This window comes from Bombyx mandarina, chromosome 03 (assembly GCF_030267445.1).
Source record: "Bombyx mandarina strain Sakado chromosome 03, ASM3026744v2".
In the NCBI taxonomy this organism is placed as follows: domain Eukaryota; kingdom Metazoa; phylum Arthropoda; class Insecta; order Lepidoptera; family Bombycidae; genus Bombyx; species Bombyx mandarina.
The window spans coordinates 13,122,683-13,147,410 of NC_143210.1; the positions used below are offsets into that span (position 1 = coordinate 13,122,683).

General features: G+C 42.0%; 3 protein-coding genes across 3 annotated transcripts; all 3 read right to left on the bottom strand.

Moving 5' to 3' along the window:
- Window positions 1–298: 298 nt before the first annotated feature.
- Window positions 299–7,715, bottom strand: LOC114242305 (fungal protease inhibitor F). Its single transcript, XM_089738218.1, has 2 exons — window positions 7,556–7,715; window positions 299–615 (listed from the first exon to the last, which is right to left on the bottom strand). The coding sequence occupies exons 1-2, from the start codon at window positions 7,617–7,619 to the stop codon at window positions 446–448; spliced, it is 234 nt and encodes a 77-aa protein (XP_089594344.1). The 5' UTR covers window positions 7,620–7,715; the 3' UTR covers window positions 299–445.
- A 7,637-nt stretch (window positions 7,716–15,352) lies between these two features.
- Window positions 15,353–16,212, bottom strand: LOC114242338 (fungal protease inhibitor F-like). The gene is made up of 2 exons (XM_028173461.2): window positions 16,042–16,212; window positions 15,353–15,573 (listed from the first exon to the last, which is right to left on the bottom strand). The coding sequence occupies exons 1-2, from the start codon at window positions 16,115–16,117 to the stop codon at window positions 15,407–15,409; spliced, it is 243 nt and encodes an 80-aa protein (XP_028029262.2). The 5' UTR covers window positions 16,118–16,212; the 3' UTR covers window positions 15,353–15,406.
- Window positions 16,213–22,494: 6,282 nt separating this feature from the next.
- On the bottom strand, window positions 22,495–23,335 carry LOC114242356 (fungal protease inhibitor F-like). The gene is made up of 2 exons (XM_028173483.2): window positions 23,184–23,335; window positions 22,495–22,715 (listed from the first exon to the last, which is right to left on the bottom strand). Exons 1-2 carry the CDS (start codon window positions 23,257–23,259, stop codon window positions 22,549–22,551), a joined length of 243 nt encoding a protein of 80 aa, XP_028029284.2. The 5' UTR covers window positions 23,260–23,335; the 3' UTR covers window positions 22,495–22,548.
- Window positions 23,336–24,728: the final 1,393 nt, after the last annotated feature.

Consider the following 24,728-nt stretch of genomic DNA (forward strand, 5'->3'; position numbering starts at 1 on the left):
CGAGAAACTCAGTGGGCTGTGTCTATGGGTTAATTCACTCGTCGAGCCCTTCGTCCCAAGCGATGGGTTCGACGACGACGGTGACCGGTGCTTGTGGTACCTAAAAGCACCCTTAATGGATCGGAAGATCTATACAGATAGTGAATAGACGGCCCTTCTGGTGTAGCGGTTACGAAAGCAAAATCAATGATGAAATCAAACACAAAAAACACCTCCGTTAGTTGAAAGGTGATCGTGATAACCTGTATGATAACCTTGGAATCTTCTGGAATTATAAATAAAGTAAATAAAAACGAACTGAGGAGTTAAAAAAAAATTAATGTTTATTCGTTACAATCAATAAAACAAGAAAGGAAATCGCCTTTAAGCACGCAAAAATAATGTAAATAAAAAAAAAAGTTAATCCAAAGCCGCCGCTGTATAATTATTTCGGATATCTACTCGGTCAGCATTGGGATATAGGAACGCAGACACTATCCGAATCGAAAACCAGTTCGCCTTTACAGTGGCACGTTTCTCTTATTACCGTTATGCAACTGTTCTGGCCATAAGGGTCATTGCAAGTTCTTGGGCAGGGGCTGTTACGAACCTCACTGTTTTTCGGACATTGTAGAGCTGAAAAAAAAAAACCAGTTAGTGATTGTGAATCACAGCCTTTTCAATCGAGCGAACCAATTTTAGCCTTAATCCTTGATAAATGCTAAAAACTAAAAGGATTAAGGCTAAAAACAAAAACCTGTATACGAAAATTTTAATTCCCAATCTTTCAACCTTACGATTAAAATCTACAGAATATTTGCAAAAATAGATTGATACAGTTTATTTGCTTAATATAGCTAGCTGTTTACAAAAAACAAAAAAAAAAACAAATAGTATTTCGGATCATCATCGGAAAAAGATAGCTTATAATCTTTTTGACGCCATTTTTTGATAGTGTTGTCTTATCTTCGTTAGGTATATGAATTTTTTTATTTATAAAAAACAAACTTCTCCCCGTTTCTCGGGTGTCGTTAATTAAACCGTTTTTACGATTTAATATCGCCTTTTTTTATTATTGATCAATATTATTAACGAGATTTCAAATACTACACGAATACCACTGATCGTGATCGCTGAATAAAAAAAATAATTGGCCGTGTGGCGATATTCATTATAGAACACTAGCGACCCGCTCTCGCTTCGCATCGGAAACTGTAATTTATTATTGATTTCTCAACTATTCGAGAATGGAAGTTCGAATGGAAGTTATTATACATATAATCCTTCCTCTTCAATCACTCTATATATTTAAAAAAAAAAAACCGCATCCAAATCCGTTGCGTAGTTTTAAAGATTTAAGCATACATAGGGACAGACAGATATAGGGACAGAGAAAGCGACTTTGTTTTATACTATGTAGAGATAAGACAGACGCCTGTTAAGTTCCTAATAACAACATTTGGACCGTCGCGTCGGTCTATCGTGAAATTTCCTCCACCTTCTAAACCCAAAATTTATTTATTTATTTCATAGATGGGTGGACGAGCTCACAGCCTGATGTTAAGTGGTTACTGGTGTTGAGATATAGCACTAGCTGCGTGTCACCGCACTAGTAATGTTGACTCGTTACCATGGATACATTCTCTACTTAATAAGATTGTGTCGTGTGAATAAAATATAATTTGTGATAATAAAGAGAGTCTGCTTATTCTTCCATATAAAATCTTAACATGGTAGCAGATCGCGTGAAGTAAGTAAATAAAAATATATTGGGTTGCGATCCACGAGAAATAATATCGGCGAAAATTATAAAAAAGAAAGATGACAACTGCGGGGTCTCTTCTGCCGATTTTGACTGAAAATTCAAATTTTAGTCATTGGAAATTTAGATTGAAATTACTGCTGGAAGAAAAGCAATTAAGCAATGTATTATTAAAAGAGAAACCGACGGATAAAGATGACTCACGAGCAAAATCAATTTTGGTACAATGTCTGAGCGACAAATATATTAACATCGTAAAAAATGCGAATACGACCAAAGAAATGTTAACGTCATTGGAGGCCATATTTGAACGAAAAACAGTCCGTAACAAATTTTATTTAAAACGGAAACTCATAACAATGCGCTATGATAATGAAAGCAACTTACAGCAATATTTCCTAAAATTTGAAGGAATTCTTAGTGAATTAGCGGCAATCAACGTAAACGTCGATGTAGAAGACCAAATTTGCTATCTGCTGTCTTCTCTACCAAAGATATACGATCAAGTAATTACATCAATTGAGACTATGGCTTCCGAGAAACAGCTGAATCTAGAATTTGTTAAAGCAAGACTACTCGATATGGAGACAAAGTTAAAAATGGACAGAAATAGTGAATTTTATGAGAATAATGCTTTTATCACGTGCCACTCCTGCGGAAAACGTGGACACAAATCATTCGAATGCCGAGGATCAGGACGAGGACAAGGGCCGAGTAGAGGACAGTCATTGATACGAGGACGGAGCTATCCAAGGGCGCGTGGACGCTCATTTAGAGGAAATTCAAGTTCACGACATACAACGTATCAACATACTTCAGCAGCAGGCACAGAAAATAAAGAAATAGGTTTCATTGCTAGCGATATTATTGCTAATGTGGGTGAATGTGGTAACATAGAACTAATCATAGACTCAGGATGTACGGAGCATTTAATAAATGAAAAATATGAAAATTATATGACGGATATTACGTACTTAGATAAACAAGTCAAAATATTCGTAGCTAACGGCCAATGTATTACAACTAGTAAAAGAGGTAAACTTAAAGTAAAATATCAAAATACTACGATTAATATTGATGCTCTAATTGTGAAAGATGTTTCATACAATTTATTATCAGTAAAAAAGATTGTCGAGGCAGGTTTTAACATAAACTTTAATAAATACAATGTTAAAATATTTAATAAAAATACATTTTTATGCGGCACCGTGCAAGGAAAATTGTATAAGCTACAAGCCGAATTATGTAAGTCCGAAGTTTGTAATGTTACTGATACGACAGATCTATGGCACAAACGTTTAGGTCACTTAAATAGGAAAAGCCTTAATATACTAAACTTACCTGTATCTGATAGAATTTGCAGTCCCTGTATGGAGGGCAAAGCCACCCGAACCCCGTTCACGCTTATCCCAAGGCCTAGAACAAAAATGACAGCCGAGATGCTTCACACAGATATAGCAGGACCGATCAGACATCAAGGACCTAATGGTGAAAAATATTTTATGACAATTATTGACGATTTCTCTCATTTTTGCGTAGTGTATCCCCTGAAGAGCAAATCTGAAGCAACAGAACGACTGATGAACTATGTATTAAGAACTGAAAACGAAACGGGGAATAAAGTTAAAAGAATTAGATGCGATAATGGTGGAGAGTACACTGCTAATAGTTTGAAACGTTTTTGCATAAATAGAGGTATTAGTTTAGAATATACATTACCATACACGCCACAACTTAATGGCATATCAGAACGGATAAACCGCACATTATGCGACAAAACAAGGACTCTATTAGCGGAAACCAATTTGCCAAAATATCTGTGGTGCGAAGCGATACAATGTGCAGTTTACCAATTAAACAGATCGCCATCATGGGCCATAAGCTTCAAGACACCCAGCGGAATATTTTTTGGTAAAAACGACCTATCGAGATTGAGAGTATTTGGTTCCAAAGCTTGGACTACTATAGTACCCAAACCGGACAAGTTTGCCAAGAGAGCAAAAGAAACAAGAATGGTAGGTTATGGAACTGTTGGTTACAGATTATGGGATCCAGAAGAAGATAAAATAGTTATTTCCAGAGATGTAAGATTTGATGAAAGCGACATTAAATTCAAAAATAACGAAGAAGTGAAACAAGTAAGATATATTCAAGACAAAGATGAAGAAATCAATAAAGAAAAGGAAGATATTGTAGAACAGGAAGATGAATTTAAAGATGCAGAAATGAACACTGATCAAATTGAAGAAGCAATAATCAGACCCAAAAGAACGATAAATCCTCCTGCTTATCTTAAAGATTACGAGACGAATATAGAAAACATAAATGAAACTAATATTGTTATATGTCTGAGTGCAAATGCACCAGAAACTTTCGAAGAAGCTATAAAAGAACCAGAATGGAAAAACGCAATCAATAAAGAACTAGATGCACTCCAAAGACTAGAAACGTGGGAAGAACAAGAAATAACCGATGGAAGAAAGCTCATTGATACAAAATGGATATTTAAACTAAAAGAAGATGGAACAAAAAAGGCAAGACTGGTAGCTAGAGGCTTCCAACAAAAGAAAAAAGATATTTTTGACAGCGTTTATGCACCCGTTGCTAGACATTCAACCATAAGAATGATCTTATCAAAAGCTGTACAAGATGATTTAAAGATTATTCAGCTAGATATTCCCACTGCATTCCTAAATGGAAAATTAAAGTCTGATGTATTTATCAAAATACCACAAGGATTAGAAATAAAAAATAATAATACAGCATTAAAACTAAAGAGAGCATTGTATGGATTGATTGAATCACCAAAATGTTGGAATGAAACAATTGACGAATTGGCGAAAGCTAAGGGATTCCAAAGATCAGAATATGATTACTGTTTGTATTACAAAGAAGATTGCTGGATGCTGATTTACGTGGACGATATCCTAATCATTGGAAACGGGGAAGATATTATTAAAGCACTTAAGGAGAAGTTTAACGCAAAATATATGGGTGAAATGAAGAACTTTCTCGGAATGGAAGTTAAAAGAAATAAAGATACATTAGAACTGAAACAAACAAAAATGATTGAAAAGATATTGACTAAATTCAAAATGGATGAATGTAACGGAATTAAAACTCCCATGGAAAGAAATTACAATATAGAAATAAAGGACAATACAGAAGTTTTGGACGTACCGTATCGAGAATTAATAGGAAGTTTAATTTATCTTACTGTAACAACAAGACCGGATTTAACATTTGCAGTGTCATATCTGAGCAGATTTTTAGATAAACCGAACGAAGAATTATGGAAAGCTGGAAAAAGAGTAGTACGTTATTTGAAAGAAACAAAAGAAAAAGGATTATTATTTAAAAAGACAAATGACAATAATTTATACGGATTTTCTGATGCCGATTGGGCTGGAGATAGAAGCGACAGAAAAAGTGTTAGCGGTGGTATTATCCTACAAGGGCAAAACCCCATTGCTTGGTTTTCAAAGAAGCAACAATGCGTAACTTTATCGTCTGCTGAAAGCGAGTATGTAGCCGCCGCATCATTAGCACAGGAAATTGTTAATTTAAAAGGCATATGTAAGCACCTAGGTTGTGATGTAAATGCCGTGCTATTTGTTGACAACAAAAGTGCAATATCAATGGCCAAGAATTACGAGAACTCTAAGCGTACAAAACACATTGACATACGGTTTCATTATATAAAAGACTTGGTTGTCAATAAGGTGATCAGCATAGAACATATTTGTACCAATGAAAATTTAGCGGATGTTATGACTAAAAGTTTGAGCACAGACAAGTTTTATAAATGCATTAATAAGTTTTTGTGCTAATTCATAATTAGTTAGTTTACTGTTTGTTTAGTTAAGTTAGATATAGTTGTGTATTAAATAATAACTGTAAATCAAGTTATCATTTAGGAGGAGTGTTGAGATATAGCACTAGCTGCGTGTCACCGCACTAGTAATGTTGACTCGTTACCATGGATACATTCTCTACTTAATAAGATTGTGTCGTGTGAATAAAATATAATTTGTGATAATAAAGAGAGTCTGCTTATTCTTCCATATAAAATCTTAACAACTGGAGCCCATAGACATCTACAACGTAAGTGTGCCACCCACCTTGACATATAAGTTCTAAGGTCTCAGTATAGTTACAACGGCTGTCCCGCCCTTCAAACCGAAACGCATTACTGCTTCACGGCAGAAATAGCCGAGGCGGTGGTATCTGCCCGTGCGGACTCACAAGACGGTCCTACCGCCAGAACAAATAATACAATACAAATAATAAAGGGATTTTCCTGCGAGACCGAAACAGGTACAAGGATATTGGGCCGGAGAACCATCATAACTGAGGTAGCGCGAAGGATTAAGGGGTTGAAGTAGTAGTGGTCGAACACCAGGTGGCTGCTGGTGCCGAAAAGTTCTCGAATGGCAAACGCGCACCAGAAGACAGAGCGTAGACCTCCTACGGAGTAGAACGACGATCTGCTGAAGGTCGCGCAAGACCAGTCATTTTAGCGAGCCTTGTTAGAGGCCCATGTCGAGCTGTGGACGTCTGTGAGCTGGTGATGATAAAAGAAAGAATTCGTTGTTCAGATCCCACAGATAGGTACAAGTTGTAAAATATTTATGTACATAATAATATAATATATAAACCGTACTTACGAACTACATCAAGTATAAGTATTTAAATAAGTTTTTAAACTACGTAATATATTTACTTGGGAAACAAAGTCTATATATACCTGGTAGGTGGTAGGACCTCTTGTGAGTCCGCGCGGATAGGTACCACCACCCTGCCTATTTCTGCCGTGAAGCAGTAATGCGTTTCGGTTTGAAGGGTGGGGCTGCCGTTGTAACTATACTGAGATCTTAGAACTTATATCTCAAGATGGGTGGCGCATTTACGTTGTAGATGTCTATGGGCTCCAGTAACCATTTAACACCAGGTGGGCTGTGAGCTCGTCCACCCACCTAAGCAATAAAAAAAAACCTTTTTTAACCTACGTACAACCCACATTAAACAAATTTCCGTCTTTAACAAAACACGTGAGCATTGAGCAAACAGTGAATATGAATTCAAATAATTAACATAATCATATAGATGATTCAACTTTACAAATATGCACTATATGAGGAAAAAACTAAATAAATAAGTCTTATCTAAGCGGTATAATAGCGTCCATGCCTCCGCGCTTCATCCTTCCGTCCTATGGACCGGTTATATCCGGAATATCCTGAATATCTACATCCAGAAACGTGTCCAAGACCGAAACAGATTTACTGGTGGTAGGACCTCTTGTGAGTCCGCACGGATAGGTACCACCACCCTGCCCATTTCTGCCGTGAAGCAGTAATGCGTTTCGGTTTGAAGGGTGGGGCAGCCGTTGTAACTATATTTGAGACCTTAGAACTTGTATCTCAAGGTGGGTGGCGCATTTACGTTGTGAATGTCTATGGACTCCAGTAACCACTTAACACCAGGTGGGCTGTGAGCTCGTCCACTCATCTAAGCAATAAAAAAAAATAAAAAAAATATGTTGTAACGAGCCCAGTCTTCGTGGTCTTAGCTATGTTTCTATTTGATGCCTATAATATTTGGCTCCTCAGTAGCCTACGATTGGCCAGAGAAATGAACGTTGACTGATCTGACTAAGTCGAAGCGAAGTCAGCGATACGAATTTATAAAAAAAAAAAATACACAACGAATGTTATATGAATTCTAAAAACCATTTAACATTACAACGACTCTTGAAAATCCCAATCGTACGCTTCATACGAATAAATAATGAATTAAATTAAATATACAAACCTGCAATATTCGCAGCGAACAAAGCGAATATGAAAAACAATATAAACAGATTCTTTGAAGCCATAGCTGCGTAGTAATAACTAGTTGATACCAACTTCCCCGCTAGACGCTCTGCGCGATACTAAATTAAAAATGATAAATTCAAATTCTCTTTATACTATTTACCGGTTGTATGTAATATTGCAAGATACAGTATGTGTATTTATGTACTGCGACCACAATAGCAACGCGGAACGTGAACAAACCGATTGAATGAACGACTTATCTAAGATCGCACAAGATCGCTTCGAACCAGACTCTCTTCGCTGTACCACGAGTATATATTCGGTCTGTACGAGAAGGGTCTGGCCTTGAGCGATCACGGGAGCCCTTGAGTAACGCAATTTGAAACTGGGCGCTTCCATTCAGTGTTTACTTTGATTTTTCTCGTACTGATGTGTGACCTGAAGAACAGGATCACTATAGAGTGTTGCTTTTTTTTCCTACCTAAGCTGATGATAGCCTTGAGAGGCTATTTCAGCGTAACCTTTACTAGTAGGTGAGCTCACGGGGCTCGAACCAGAGTGATGCTAACACTGATCCTAGCAAGAGCAGTGCTTCGCAGAATCTACCACCGGCTCGGAAATGCGACCCACTGAGAAGATCCGGCAAGAAACTCAGTGGGCTGTGTCTATGAGTTAATTCGCTCGTCGAGCCCTTTGTCGCAAGCGACAGGTTCGACGAGGACGGTGACCGGGAGTGTTGCGAGGAGTCAACAATATACACGTAGAAAAGTGATTATTATATGGTAGAAATAAAAGGCTTTTGTACCGGAGACAAAAATGGTTATTTTAAGGTAGATGATAAAAGGCTTTTTCGTTGGAGAAAAAAAATCGGTAAATACTTCATCTCCGATTGCTTAGAAGAAGAGGACAGTTTACGGAACCCTAAAAAAGTAACTCGATTACTAAGATAATAAACCGATGCTTTTTATGTACTTAATAGGGGTGTACTATTGGCGTATTAATTGAAATTGTAAACACTAAATCCATTATTCATCATTCGATACGCAGTTAAAAAGATAATAAACCTCATTAATTAGATTAAAAATGAATAATCACCTACAGTAGTTAATGCCCAAGACCACTTCCAAAAAGTTTCTGCACTAAACCTGGTGTGAAAACAATACAATCTCAATGTTGCCAACAGGTAAAAATACAAAAAAAAAAAAAAAAAAATGATCATTACACGTGCGATCTTAATTAGATAGAGCTAACAAACAGAACCTGATAAATAATCCGTATTTTGTTGCTCAATACTGGCCCAACTGATAATAAGTGGATACCGTGGCTGTTGGTATAACTGGCCGATATACTTATATGTAAGTATTCAGGATTTTGATTATATCCGATTTTTGTAAAATAAAATAAGTATGTTTATAATGAATAAATTTAGTTATAAATTGTATAACGATGATATATCTATACTAATATTATAAAGAGGAAAGATTTGTTTGTTTGTTTGTTTCGAATAGGCTCCGAAACTACTGGACCGATTTGAAAAATTCTTTTTCCATTAGAAGCCGACATTGTCCCTGATGAACATAGGCTACTTTTTAAAAAAAAAAAAATATTTTATTTTTTTGGTTTCATGTGTGTTTTAATGTTTCCGAAGCGAAGCGAGGGCGGGTCGCTAGTTTCTTAATAATTTCGTTCCAAACACCCCAATTGACAAGATGTATTTTATTTTTATTTTATTGTAAGCAATGACTTTTGCAGTCGTGTATAGTTTAGTTAAAACTAAATTTTACGACTTAAGCACGCCTGTATTTTCGTGTCATAGTTTATTATTCAAAAAATCCATTACGATAAACCGCTGGGCGGTACTCGGTCGAATATTCAAGTATCGATGAATAATACATTAGTTGCCCGTGCTACGTAATTTGTCTCAAGAATGATAACTATCTGGCAAGGAGACATAACTATGCCGGGCCTTGTCACGCATGCTCTCACTTTCATTTTAGGGCGGGTTTTTTCCCTATCAACCAGCTCAGTGGTGGGCAAACATTTTTAATGGCGGGTCACAAAGCTTAAGAAATTCTAGAGGAGGGCTAGAATTTATAGAAAAATGCATTTTGTATTAAAGCTTATTGGCGTGTGAGACGTGAGGCGTGTGTTGGTTAGGTGAAAGGAATGGTTTTTTTCCAATAATAAACTAATACCTGTGACAGACTGCCGAGATAATTATTAATGATGGCAAGTTAATTATGAGAAAATGAAAGCTCAAAACACCCCTGACGAATTGGAGCTTTCTAAAAATTCGAAGATTTTCAATTATAAACGTCAGATTTTATTTTACGCGCCAAAATTCTGACTAGATTATTTAGGATGTATCTCGGCGGGCCGGATTAAATACTTCCGCAGGCCGGAGTTGGCCCGCGGGCCGTACTTTGCCCAACACTGAACTAGCTGGTAGTCTAAGAGGGACTGTTCCATCTCCGCTGTGACTGGTAGGTGAACTCACGGGTTCAACCTGAGAGAATTTGCTAACACTAGCCGTAGCAAGAGCAGTGGCTTCGCGGAATCTACCAGTGAATCGGATTCGTGATCCACTGCGTGCTTGCCTAAAAGCACGGAGAGCTATGTGCTTACTGCTTAGTGCGAGTTTTTTAACGTTCTCGATAGCGTAAAACTTAACTCAAATTTTTATGCAGTTGGAACAGCACCCCCAGTGGTTAACGTAGGCAAACGTTCCAACTCCGTTGAGAACATTAAAAAACTCGCACTAAGCGAGCGACGAGCGAATTAACCCATAGATACTGCCCACTGAGTTTCTCGCCAGATCTTCTCAGTGGGTCGCTTTTCCGATACGGTGGTAGATTCTGTGAAGCACTGCTCTTGCTAGGGTCAGTGTTAGCATCACTCCGGTTTGAGCCCCGTGAGCTCACCTACTAGTTAAGGTTACGCTGAAATAGCCTCTCAAGGCTATCAGGTAGGTAGAAAAAAAATAAAAAATAAAAAGATACAGAACATCCCACAACACTTTTTTTTTATTGCTTAAATGGGTGGACGAGCTCACAGCCCACCTGGTGTTAAGTGGTTACTGGAGCCCATAGATATCTACGACGTAAATGCGCCACCAACCTTGAGATATCATTTGCTTTGTATTGCCCCGTCGCCTGAATCGGACAAATAGAACGCTAATTACTATATCGACGAACAAAGCGAAAAATTTTAACACTTGTGCAACTATTTTACTTCAGTATCTTCGTTTGTGAAGAAGGAAATACATTTTATATTTTTGCTTTCAAATTAATGATCTTAATATTGAAATTATCTTTTGAAAGATCCATAACCAATTAATTGTGTTCGTGTAAAATTTCATTTTAGTTCCGTGTCTGTCCGTTGTCGGTGTGATTGTTCAAGTGTTTTCTTTTATCTATGTAATTTGGTATGGCACGGTAATGTTTTTTAATTAAGAACAATAAAGCAAGGCCATATGTCGCTTCAACAGTCGTTGAGAACATGACTTAGGTACATGTCTTTTTATTATAGTTCAGATGGTTATTATGAACTGTTCTAAACGGGTGAATCCAGGTCCTATGTGTATTGGAGCTACTGGAGTCCAGACGTCATGATCACCGCCACCCACCTCGAGATATGAGGACGAAAACGCAATACTTTTATATAGCGGCATAGAATCTTCAAATTAGGATTAGTAAGGTTTTAAAGATAATAGCACGGATTTTGATTTCTGTAACACGATGTTGTTCCTTCACATGTAGCTGCGTAGAAATAATATAATTTTACATAATATATTAATATTCTTTAAAATATTAATTTATATAGAGATATTGCGGGTTTTAAATGTTGTTTTCGTACCTATTTATATTACAGAAAACTTTTTAAATTTTTTTTTGATGCATAGTTGGGTGGACGATTTCTCACAGCCCGCCTGGTGGTTACCGGCGACCATACATATCTACAACGTAAATGCCGCCACCCACAGGGAGATATGAGTTCTAAGGTCTCAGTTTTGTTACAACGGCTGCCCCAACCTTCCAATCGAAACGCATTACTGCTTCACGGCAGCAATAGGCAGGGTGGTGGTACCTACCCGTGCGGACTCACAAGAGGTCCTACCAGTAATAAATTACACAAATTATAATTTTGCGGTTTGGATTTTTTTACACGCTGTTATTCATTCACCGTGGATGTCATTCGTGAACATTTGTTAAGTACGTATTTCATTAGAAAAATTGGCACTCGCCTGCGGGATTCGAACACCGGTGCATCGCTAGATACGAATGCACCGGACGTCTTGTTTCTTAGGCCGCGACGAGTTCTCTTGAAATAGTACAAAAATAAATTAATCAATACAATCACCTACATACTGCACGCATTAATATTAAAATTATATGAAAATTCTAAACACAGAACATCACTAATTCTCTAAACTAACAAAACCGCGGCTTCGTGACGAACATAAAAAAGCCGCCACGAATTATCGAGCTATAGTTCGCAACATATCGTTAAGATGGCCGCCAAACATTGCTTCATCATGATCCTGCTCGTGTCTCTGATGGCTCTCGCAGCCAGTAAAAGCTTGTTCGAGCACCGTGAGTATTTACGATTTACTTCGTCGTGCTCGACTAGGGTAAAGTTACAGATTAAACATTTTTTTCCTACCTATGCTCATAGCCTATTTCAGCTTCGCCCTAACGTTACACACGAGCCCGTGCTACGTAATGTGTTTCAAGAATTGTAATAGTAATGTGAATACATCAATGGTAATGCGTTTCGGTTTGAAGGGTGGGGCAGCCGTAGTAACTATACTGAGACCTTAGAACTTATATCTCAAGATGGGTGGCGCATTTACGTTGTAGATATCTATGGACTCCAGTAACCATTTAACACCAGGTGGACTGTGAGCTCGTCCACCCATCTAAACAATAAAAAAAAAAAATGTGTTGTGAGATGCTCTGGATCAGTGTGCTTACTTTGCTTAGTGCGATTTTTTTTCCCTTACTTAAGCTGATAGCCTTGAGAGGCTAATTCAGCGTAACCTTAACTAGTAGGGGAGCTCACGGGGCTCAAACCGGAGTGTTGCTAACATTGACCTTAGCAAGAGCAGTCCTTTGCAGAATCTACCACCGGATCGAAAACGCGACCCACTGAGAAAATCCGGCAATAAACTCAGTGGGCTGTTTATGGATTAATTGAATTAGTAGACTAAGTCGAGCCCTTCGTCGCAAGCGATGGGTTCGACGAGGACGGTGACTGGTGCTTGTACCTAAAAGTACCGTTAATGAATCGGGAGGATCCGGAATTACATGTTTAAGGCGACGTCGACAATGTGAGATCGTGCGCGACCATGTAAATTGACTGCATCTGTCTCTCGTATTTTACAGCGTGTCCTGAGAATGCCCATTTGACATTGAGCCCCTGCGCGCCGACCTGTGCAGACCCGGAATTGAAGCACACCAGTTGCGTGACGGCTTTCATCGCAACCTGCCACTGTGATTCTGGATACCTCTTCAACTCCGCGAGGAAATGTGTGCCTTTTGCTGAATGTCCAAAACAAAACAGCAGCTATTTCAAGTGAATCCGACTTGTGTATTTTGTTTCCAAAATTCATCATTATTGTTTTCCAAAAACTTAATGCTAGAATAATTAGTATGTTATATCTATAATGTTGTTGATAATTATCGGCCGTTTGTTATTAAAATATATGAAGAAAGGAAAATTAAGATTTTTTTAAGTAACATCCGATTTTCGATTAGTATTTAACCTGTGATATGATGGAGAAGAATCCGGAATAAAAACGAGTAGAGGAACAGCTGAAATTATAGAAGTTACAGACTAGTGCGCCACCTCTACACGGGGGTGGTTCGGTCGATGTTACTGTATGGGGCTCTCGTGTGGTGCCACGCCCTGACCCGGGACAACCTCGCAGCGTTGCGACGTTCGCAGACCGCGATTGTGGTCAGGGCGGTTCGCAGGTACCACACCGTCTCATTCGAGGCGGCGTGTGTGCTCGCCGGGACGCCTCCCTGGGACCTGGAAGTGGAGGCGCCCGCTGCGGATTACGCGTGGCGATGCGATCTCCGCTCCAGGGTTAGCCGCAACTCGGCGTGGCTGAAGTTCGAGCGCAGAAGCTTCAATCTCGGCGTGCCGTGCTCGAGGCATGTTCTCGCCGCCTGGCGACCCCGCCTATGGGCGATGGACCGTCGAGGCGATCCGCCCGTTCCTCTCGGACTGGGTAAATCGCGACCGAGGATGTCTCACCTTCCGAGTGCTCACGGGAAACGGCTGTTTTGGTCGCTACCTGCACCTCGTCGCCCGGAGGGAGCCGACGCCGAAGTGCCACCACTGCAGTGGCTGCAACGAGAACACAGAGAAGCATACGCTCGCGTACTACACTGCTTTCGCGGAGCAGCGCCGCGTCCTCGTTGCAAAAATAGGCCGGACTTGTCGCTTCCGAACGTCGTGGCTACGATGCTCAGCACCGCCGTACCGAGGAGACCGGCGTCCTTGGTCGTTGCCTCGACGACCTGTCAGCTGGGCGTCCTCGAGGTGGCGTCGCGTGTCTGGTTATAGTGTTGACCGCGGCAACCCCCTTACTCTGACCGGGTTCTGACCCCGAACGAAGATCGGAAGTCGGGTGTAAGAGTACAGGGGAGTCGTTTAGAGGGTAGGGCTCTAAAATTCCTTGGGCCTGCGGTCTGCTCCCAACACCTTGCAGATCGTCGAGTCCCACGTACCCCGCGCGCCCCCTAGTCGCCGTAGGAGGTTTGGACCCGGCCCGAAAAAAAAACGAATTACGCGCCATCATGGCGTATGCAAGCGTAGTGTTCGCTCACGCGGCCCGCACCAACTTGAAACCCCTTCAAGTTATTCAATCCTGTTTTTGCAGGATAGCCGTCGGAGCACCATGGCTCCTAACGAACGTGGATCTCTACTTGACCCGGTCAGTAAGTATCTACAGTCGACATCGTTGCGTCACTTTGAAAAGGCGGCACGACATAAAAACCGTCTTGTCGTGACCGCCAGGAATTACATACCCGATCCTGTAGACCGAATGGTAAAAAGTCAACGTTGCCCTAAATAGATCATTACGGATCCTCCCGATCCATTAGCGGTGCTTTTAGGTACCACAAGCACCGGTCACCGCCCTGTGACCGGGCGAGTGAATTAACCCTTAGACACAGTCCACTGAGTTTCTCGCTGGATCTTTTCAGAGGGTCACGTTTCCGGTCCGGTGGTAGATTCTGCGAAGCACTGCTCTTGTTAGGGCCAGTGCCAGCAACACTCCCGGTTAGAGCCCTTGAGCTCACCTACACGTTAAGGAGAAACTGATAAAGCCTCTCAAGGCTATCAGCATAGGTAGGGGAAAAAATTTGTGAAGGGATATAATAAGGACCCATTTAATACCCTTTCGGCTTTACGGGTGGTTTTGTAACACTATTTATAATAATTACCTGAATTTTTGTAGGATTTATTTGCTACCCATTCGGTCCACCGGATCGGGTATGATAAACGACAAGGTCTAAAAGCCATCCTTCTACAATGTTTTTTATCGTTTAGTCTATAATAAAACTAATTAATGTACCTACTGTTTCGTACTTTGAGCAATAGTAAATATCTGATTCTAACATAATCTTTAAACTTTCAAATTCGGTGCGGAATTTTTTACGAGCTTCTCTATCTTAGGATGAATTTTGCTTTAAAGCATCAAATAGAACAAAACATTATTGAGCTTTCTGTAGTTAAGTTGATGATTTGATGAATTGAATTTTAGAAAGAAAAAGTAAAGATATCACTTTGAACATTTAATAAAATCACGAATAAGATTATAAATCGTTATGACATTTTAACAATCCGAAATGGGCACACATTTTCTGTCCCTGTTGAAGACTAAGCCGCTGTTACAGTGGCAGGTTTGAATGAGGGCGTCGACGCAAACGGTATTAGTCAGGTACGGGTCGTCGCAGGTCCTCACGCAGGGGTCATCAGTCCAATGAGCATTCTCGGGACACCCTGCAATACCCAAGAAACGGTCTGAATTAGTTTAGAATGTACATTGTTCTTCGGCGCACGATACTTCTCGTAACAAGTTGCGGCCGCGGTCCAACCGACCTCACCACGTCGATGTCGTCGGTCGTATCAACAAAGGCGTCTTTAGTAGATCATAAAGCTGAATCAACTAAGACGGGCAGACGAACTCACCGCTCTCTCAATGTAAAGCGCTCCTTGGCTGACATGAACGCTGTCATTACCTTGAAACATGAAGTCGAAGGGGTCCCAATAAAAAACGGGGTCTTTACCGCGCAACTTGCACACTGACCTCAAAACAACCACCCTCTTAATTCCGTACCAATCACTATATTATGGCTCCCATATTTGTAACCATTATATTGTATTGTATTTGGCGGAAGTAAAATAAGATAGTTTCGGTGATTATTTTAAATGGAAAACGAAACATAGGTTAGATAAAAACACACGTACCATATTCGGTAGTGCTGGCCTCGAGAGCCATCACGGCGACAATCAGGAACACGATAAAGTATTGTTTGGCGGCCATCTTCGTGATATTTTTCAGACTACAGCTTTCCAATAACTATAGCTCTGTGATCCAATGCATCCTCTTTTATACTGAGCTGTAACGATACGAAACCGCAACTATCTATACATAGCGACTAGTGATATTCGACGTGTGTGTGTGTGTGTGTGTGTGTGTCGTTGCGCTTATCTTCATAATTGAATATTTTTAATCACACGTATTACGTTTTAACACCTTGCCTCTCATTTCCATTCCAGTGGGATTTTGTTAATACACTTCACGAAATAAAAATAGTATGGGATACTCGGCTAGAGAATCAATTAATCACACTCTTATATCGTCTGCATCCATTTCCTTTAAGTTCAACTGACTTACGTGTGATAGAGAAATCTTGCCATTAGACCGTTATTTATTGACGGTTTATAAAAGTAATATTAGTTTGTTCTCGGCATACCCGTAACTTCAGACATAAAGCTCATCCAAGCAACACAAAGTCAGATCTAGTGAACTTCAAAAAATGTACTGATAGGGGACCAGGAAGAAAAACATTTAGAAAGAAAATAAACACAAAAAATACATACTGTTACGCGCTGGGGCTCGGGATAAATAAAAGTACCACCAAAGTACAAATTAAAACTGTATTCAATACTCAGAACACTCACAGAACACTTTAAAATTTTCAATTAACTTCTTCCGCTTCGCTCCAGGTGATCCGTTCGCTGTTTTGCTTCTTATTACTGACTGCGTGCCATCTTTGCTACGCTTTTAAAGTCGATACGACATCCCTAGAATTGTCGAGGAAATTCCTCACAAGTCGAGTATTTTCGGGGTGTATTTCCGCTATCTGACAATAGATGGTGTTGTAGTTTTCGAGCGTTGTAGATGTTACTAAATCAAACGATGCAAACGGCAAATTTCTTTTAAATTAAATAACGTATTTATTTGGATAAGGATTAATATAATCTTTATAAAAACATCTTCACAAATTATAATGCTTTATTTAAAAACAAATTTGGTTAGCGTAAAAAAGGTTATAGTGAGCCAACCTTCAATGCTGGCACGGACTTTTTTAGAGCTTTTAAAGAGGGAACAATTCTGTCATACATTATTTAAGCGAAACTTTAACCGTTTCCGCAGCGCACGCAGGGGAAGCTTTGAAAAGAAGAAAAAAAAAACCGATTTGGTAACATTCTGTATTGGTGCTCCGCTTGTATTAGTCTTAGCGTGATGTAACATAGCCTATAGCCCTATAGCCTTCCCCAATAAATGGGCTATCTAACACTGAAAGAATATTTCAAATCAGACCAGTAGTTCCTGTGATTAGCGCGTTCGACCAAACAAACAAACAAACGAACTCTTCAGCTTTTTTTAATATTAAGTATAGATAACATATCTGTTTTAATTTGATTTGTTATTTGTAATCTGCTTCTGTATTATTAAAAAAAAACCAATTTAATTAAAGGAATTTTAATCAAAGGAAGTTATCACACACACGCGGAAATAGAATTATCTCAATTTATATCACAGCAGCGGTATCCTGCGATTTCTTTGAAATTTCGTAATTCGGATTAAAATAGACAAGTTACACTTTCCCGGGACAAAGAGTTACTTTTATCACGGTCATTAAATACGAGTTGATTTGTAGATACTTTGGAACATGAAATCGCAAGACATCAAACACAATGTTGTATTTGTTGCGGTAGAAACACGCGGCGTTGCGCGGATCATTTAACGTACCTAAAAATTATCCTAGGATATGTACACTTTAGCTCGCTGGGGTGCCACCCTGGGACCTGGAGAAGGAGACGCTGCTGCCTACTACAGGTGGCGCGACCTTCGCTCTGGAGGAGAAGGGCGCCCTGGCGAAGGAGTGATTGGATCGCGGAGGCTCCACTCTCGGCGGTCCGTGCATGGGGCGTGGTTTTAGCCTCCGTACCGTTGAGGCAGTCCGCCAGGTTCTCGCGGACTGGGTGGGCAATGACCGCAGATGCCTCACCTTCCAGCTCACACAAATGCTTACCGGCCACGGATGTCGGCCGGTACTTGCACAAGATCGCCGGGAGGGAACCGACGGCGCAGTGCCACCATTGCGCAGACCGCGACGAGGATGACACAGCGGAACATACATTGGCGCGTTGCTCTGGATTCGACGAACAAAGCTACGCCCTCGTCGCGGTCAGAACCTTCGATCCGCATCGAAGGCTCGGTCTGACGTGATTTAATTTTGTCAGTACGAGTCATGGTAGTGCAGCAGAAGCAGTTGATAAATATCTTAAACCCTAGATTAACAAGAAAACAACAACACAACAAGAAAATACTAAATAGTCAATTCGAGAAGAGAATATCTTAGGGATTGAATAACTTGAAGGGGTTTCAAGTTGGTGCGGGCCGCGCGAGCGAACACTACGCTTGCTTACGTTATGACGGGGTTAATATTTTTATTGCCTTTGTAGGGGCGATCTCACCTAGCTGTGAGTGGTTATCATTGCTCGTAGACTATAGCAATACCAAGGTCACAGCCAAGCCACCGCCTACCGCCAAGTACTCTCCCCAAACCTCGTTTGAAGGAGGATATGTCATAGCGCCCAAGAAACATCGTGGCGAGTAAGTTCATTCCATAGTCCGACGGTACATAAGAGAAAAAAGAATTGGAAACGCGCTAAAATTGAATGCAATGCTTCTAGGTACTTAATTAAAATGGTTTGTATTCGCTTTTGTTACCTACCTAATATAAATAATTTTATTTACATTTCTATAATTTTCGACGTTACGAATATTCTGTAGTTTTCGTGATCACACAAATTGTAAAATGAAAATAACAAACCCGAGATTAAACCGTAAAAGTGCTTTTAATTATGTCTACTATGACGCGTGGAGACGGAAGAAAAAGGTTTAATACATGAGAGAAATCACAAATTTCTACATATTAATCATTATTAGACCGTCTTCACGAGCGCCTTTCGCGATGAAAGAATAACATTCTTGTCATAAAAATCGAACCCGCAGACTAAATATTACGGTGACTACTCGTGGTTGGGCAGTATTGTGAAAGACACGAGCAGGTAGGTACCACAACCCTGCCTATTTCTACCGTGAAGCAGTCGTGAGTTCCAGGCTTGAGGGATGGAGCAGCAGATATATAATAAAATTGAGACTCCAACATTATAACTCGAGACGGTGGCTGCCTTCACGTTTTTTTTTCCTTCCTATGCTGATAGTCTTGAGAGGCTATTTCAGCTTCTCTTTGACGTGTAGGTGAGCTCACGGGGCTCAAACCGGGAGTGTTGTTAACACTGGCACTCTTGCTAGAGCAGTGCTTCGCAGAATCTACCACCAGATCGGAAACGCGACCCACTGAGAAGATCCGGCGAGAAACTCAGTGGGCTGTTTATGGGTTAATTCAATAGTCGAGCCCTTCGTCGCAAGCGACGGGTTCGGCGCGGACGGTGACTGGTGCTTGAGGTACCTAAAAGCACCGTTAATGTATCGGGAAGATCCGTAATTACGTGTTTAGGGCGACGTCGACAATGTGAGATCGTGCGCGACCATGTAAATTGCATTGCATCTGTTTCTCGTATTTTACAGCGTGTCCTGAGAATGCCCATTTGACATTGAACCCCTGCGCGCCGACCTGTGCAGACCCGGAATTGAAACACACCAGTTGTGTGACGGCTTTCATCGCAACCTGCCACTGTGATAATGGCTACCTCTTCAACTCCGCGAGGAAATGTGTGCCTGTTGCTGAATGTCCAAAACAAAACAGCAGCTATTTTAAGTGAATCCGACTTGTGTATTTCGTTTCCAAAATTCATCATTTTTATTTCCCAAAAACTTAATTTTAGTACCTAATTATCGGCCGTTTGTCATTAAAAATATGAAGAAAAGAAATAAGATTTTTTTTAATTATCATCCCACTTTCGATTGCCTCACGATAGTATTTAACCTATGATATGGTCGAGAAGCATCCTGGATAAACACGAATAGAGTAACAGCAGAAGCTTGAAGTTACGGAAGTTATAGACTGGTGCGCCGCCTCTACACGGGGATGGTGCGGTTGATGTTACTGTACGGGGCTCTCGTGTGGTGCCACGTCCTGACCCGCGACAACGTCGCAACGTTGCGACGTCCGCAGTGCGCGATTGCGGTCAGAGCGGTTCGCGGGTATCGTACCGTCTCATTCGAAGCGGCGTGCGTGTTCGCCGGGGTGCCTCCTTGGGACCTGGAAGCGGATGCGCTCGCTGCGGATTACGCGTAGCGATGCGATCTCTGCTCCAGGGGGAGCCGCAACTCGACGCGGTGGAAGTTCGAGCGCAGAAGCTTCAATCTCGGCGTGCCATGCTCGAGGCTTGTTCTCGCCGCCTGGCGGACCCCGCCTATGGGCGACGGACCGTCAAGGCGATCCACCCGTTCCTCTCGGACTAGGTGAATCGCGACCGAGGACGTCTCACCTTTAGAGTGCTCACGGGACACGGCTGTTTTGGTCGCTACCTGCACCTCGTCGCCCGGAGGGAGCCGACGCCGAAGTGCCACCACTGCAGTGGCTGCAACGAGAACACAGCGAAGCATACGCTCGCGTACTACACTGCTTTCGCGGAGCGGCGTCGCGTCCTCGTTGCAAAAATAGGACCGGACTTGTCGCTTGCGAACGTCGTGGCTACGATGCTCGACTTCTGCGAGTCCACCATCTCGCAGAAGGAGGCGGCGAAACGGGGGAGGGAGAGCCCTTCTTCCCTTTCGGCGCCGTGCCGCCACCGTGCTGGGGGTTGGAGGAGGGCATTCGTCTAGCTCCAGCCCCTGTGAGGAGGCAGTCTCCTCCCGGTGATGGTCACGGGGCGACCTGAAGGGGTTGAGCGATGGTAACGTGCTACCATAACTCTAGCACGCTGGCACCAGAAGGATGGGACGCCGCGTCGGCGGCTGCGGCCTGCAAAGCGGTCCGCGTTGTCGTCGTCACTGTTGTCACCGAACAGACTGCGGAAGAGCAACCCGGTCGGTGGTGTATCGCGTTCCGACCTGGCAGGCTGGTTCTGACCCAGCGGGCTATTACGAATCACCCGCGGCATTGCCCGGGTGGCCTGGTAGGGCCGCCGTACCGCGAAGACCGGCGTCGTTGGTCGTCGACGACCTGTCAGTTGGGCGTCCTCGGGGTGGCGCCGCGTGTCTGGTTGTAGTGTTGACCGCGGGAACCCCCTTACTCTGACCGGGTTCTGACCCCGGACGGAGATCGGACGTCGAGTGTAAGAGTACAGGGGAGTCGTTTAGCGGGTAGGGCTCTAAAATTCCTTGGGCCCGCGGTCTGCTCCCAACACCTTGCAGATCGTCGAGTCCCACATACCCCTTGCGCCCCCTAGGCGCGGGGACCCCGTAGGAGGGTCGGCCTCGGCCCGAAAAAAAAAGAATTACGCCCCGTCATGTCGTATGCAAGCGTAGTGTTCGCTCACGCGGCCCGCACCAACTTGAAACCCCTTCAAGTTATTCAATCCCGTTTTTGCAGGATAGCCGTCAGAGCACCATGATTCATAACGAACGTGGATCTCCACTTGACTCAGTCAGTAAGTATCTACAGTCGACATCGCTGCGCCATTTTGAAAAGGCGGCACGACATGAAAACCGTCTTGTCGTGGCCACCAGGAATTACATATCCTTTCCTGTAGACTAAATGGCAAACAGTCGACGTTGCCCTAAACAGATCATTACGAATCCTCCCGATCCATTAACGGTGTTTTTAGGTACCACAAGGCACCACTTGCGACCACTAGCTCGACGAGTGAATTAACCCTTAGACACAGTCCACTGAGTTTCTCGCTGGTTCTTTTCAGAGAGTCACGATTCCGATCCGGTGGTAGATTCTGCTAAGCACTGCTCTTGTTAGGGCCAGTGCTACACTCCCGGTTAGAGCCCTTGAGCTCACCTACACGTCAAGGAGAAGCTGATATAGCCTCTCAAGGCTATCAGCATAGGTAGGGGGAAAAAATTTGTGAAGGGATATAATAAGGACCCATTTAATACCCTTTCGGCTTTACGGGTAGTTTTGTAACACTATTTATAATAATGACCTGAATTTTTGTAGGATTTATTTGCTATCCATTCGGTCCACCGGATCGGGTATGATAAACGACAAGGTCTAAAAGCCATCCTTCTACAATGTTTTTTATCGTTTAGTCTATAATAAAACTTAATAATGTACCTACTGTTTCGTACTTTGAGCAATAGGTAGTAAATATGTGATTCTAACATAATCTTTAAACTTTCAAATTCGGTGCGGAATTTTTTACGAGCTTCTTTCTATCTTAGGATGAATTTTGCTTTAAAGCATCAAATAGAACAAAAAATTATTGATTTTTGTAGTTAAGTTGATGATTTGATAAATTGAATTTTAGAAAGAAAAAGTAAAGACATCAATTTCAACATTTAATAAAATCACGAATAAGATTATAAATCGTTATGACATTTTAACAATCCGAAATGGGCACACATTTTCTGTCCCTGTTGAAGACTAAGCCGCTGTTACAGTGGCAGGTTTGAATGAGGGCGTCGACGCAAACGGTATTAGTCAGGTACGGGTCGTCGCAGGTCCTCACGCAGGGGTCATCAGTCCAATGGGCATTTTCGGGACACCCTGCAATACCCAAGAAACGGTCTGAGTTAGCTTAGAATGTACATTGTTCTTCGGCGCACGATACTTCTCATAACAAGTTGCGGCCGCGGTCCAACCGACCTCACCACGTCGATGTCGTCGCTCGTATCAACAAAGGCGTCCTTAGTGGATCGTAACGCTGAATCAACTAAGATGGGCAGTCGAAATCACCGCTCTCTCAGGGTAAAGCGTTCCTTGGCTGACATGAACGCTGTCATTACTTTGAAACATGAAGGCAAAGGGGTCCCAATAAAAAACGGGGTCTTTACCGCGCAACTTGCACACTGACCTCAAAACAACCACCCTCTTAATTCCGTACCAATCACTATATTATGGCTCCCATACTTGTAACCATTATATTGTATTGTATTTGGCGGAAGTAAAATAAGATAGGTTCTATGATTATTTTAAATGGAAAACGAAACATAGGTTAGATAAAAACACACGTACCATATTCGGTAGTGCTGGCCTCGAGAGCCATCAGGGCGACAATCAGGAACACGATAAAGTATTGTTTGGCGGCCATCTTCGTGATATTTTTCAGACTACAGCTTTCCAATAACTATAGCTCTGTGATCCAATGCATCCTCTTTTATACTGAGCTGTAACGATACGAAACCGCAACTATCTATACATAGCGACTAGTGATACTCGACCTGTGTGTGTGTGTGTGTGTGCCGTTGCGCTTATCTGCATAATTTAATATTTTTAATCACACATAATACGTTTTAATACCTTCCCTCTCATTTTCATTCAGAGTGGGATTTTTAAAACACTTGACGAAATAAAAGTAGTATAGGATACTCGGCCAAAGAATAAATTATTCGACACTCTTATCTCGTCTGTATCCATTTCATTTAAGTTCAACTGATTCATGTGTGAGTGAAAAATTTTGTCATTACACAGTATTAGCTTGTTCTCGGCGACAGCATACCCGTATTTTCAGACAGAAAGCTCATCCAAGCAACACAAAGTCAGATCTAATAAACTTAAAAAAATGTACTCATAGGAGACCAGGAAGAAAAACATTTAGAAAATAAAAAACAAAAAAATCCATCACGTCCCTCCTGATGAGCGTCGTAGTGTCCCTAAACGGACGCCCCTCAGGTGTCAGTTCGTCACGTCGGTACATGAAGTAGTTTGGAATCCTGAATGTCAACGTAGCTTGGTATTACCCAGGAGCACAACCTGCGGGTTGTACTCCTGGGCCAGAACAAGCCGTTCGTTTTTTCGGGACTTTATCCTGTCGGGGTTCCAGTAGATGATGCGAAGCTCCATGCTAGCCATTGAGCGTCGCTATCAACTGGTAGAGGCCCGACAGGATAGCCCCGAATGGGCTGGAACCCAAAGCGATCTCCCGGATTACTCCAGAGATCACTTCGGACAGTTTCTCCCACATCGTGAGCAGCCATGCGGCGAACCCGACAGGCTGTTGGGCCTGCGAGCGTCGCAGCGACCTACAGGCCCAACAGGCGGACAGATTATTTAAATTAGCGTTAGAATTTCCTAATAATAAATAATAGCGGGCTGGTGGACGTAGTTTGGGCAGGGGGAGGCCTCAGTGACCTCCATATTCTCTATGTTGGTTAGTGGTGCACACCGCTCCACGCCTGGGTTCCTCCCGCCTAAAGTGGGCGGAGCCCGAAGCTCTTGGGGGCCGCGTCACAGATGGGACCCCAATCCCGACCCTCTGCTCGGCGGCGGTGGATTTCTGCGTAGTGAGGAGAGCTTTGCCTCACTCGTTCCGCCGCCTCCTTCCGCGAGATGGTGCACTCGCAGAAGTCGAATTGTTAACTTCCTCTTTTGAAGTCGGTTAAAAAGCGTGATTTTGGTATCTTAAATAGCTCCTTAACATTCTATTATTCAAAAATATTTTCACTTTCTACGTAAATGAAGAGGCGGGTAAAATTTAGCGTTATGCCAAAGTAACTATTCCACGCGGACGAAGTCGCGGGCAAAAGCTAGTGTTTCACTAAATGTGTATAAATTCAAATC

What these genes read in the sequence shown, in the direction of transcription:
- LOC114242305 (XM_089738218.1), bottom strand. Translation starts at nt 7,619, where the DNA reads ATGGCTTCAAAGAATCTGTTTATATTGTTTTTCATATTCGCTTTGTTC. An exon ending in GTTCGCTGCGAATATTGCAG is followed by an intron (nt 616 to 7,555) that starts GTTTGTATATTT and finishes TTTTTTTTTCAG; the next exon opens with CTCTACAATGTCCGAAAAAC.
- LOC114242338 (XM_028173461.2), bottom strand. Translation starts at nt 16,117, where the DNA reads ATGGCCGCCAAACAATACTTTATCGTGTTCCTGATTGTCGCCGTGATG. An exon ending in GGCCAGCACTACCGAATATG is followed by an intron (nt 15,574 to 16,041) that starts GTACGTGTGTTT and finishes TGGGTATTGCAG; the next exon opens with GGTGTCCCGAGAATGCTCAT.
- LOC114242356 (XM_028173483.2), bottom strand. Translation starts at nt 23,259, where the DNA reads ATGGCCGCCAAACAATACTTTATCGTGTTCCTGATTGTCGCCCTGATG. An exon ending in GGCCAGCACTACCGAATATG is followed by an intron (nt 22,716 to 23,183) that starts GTACGTGTGTTT and finishes TGGGTATTGCAG; the next exon opens with GGTGTCCCGAAAATGCCCAT.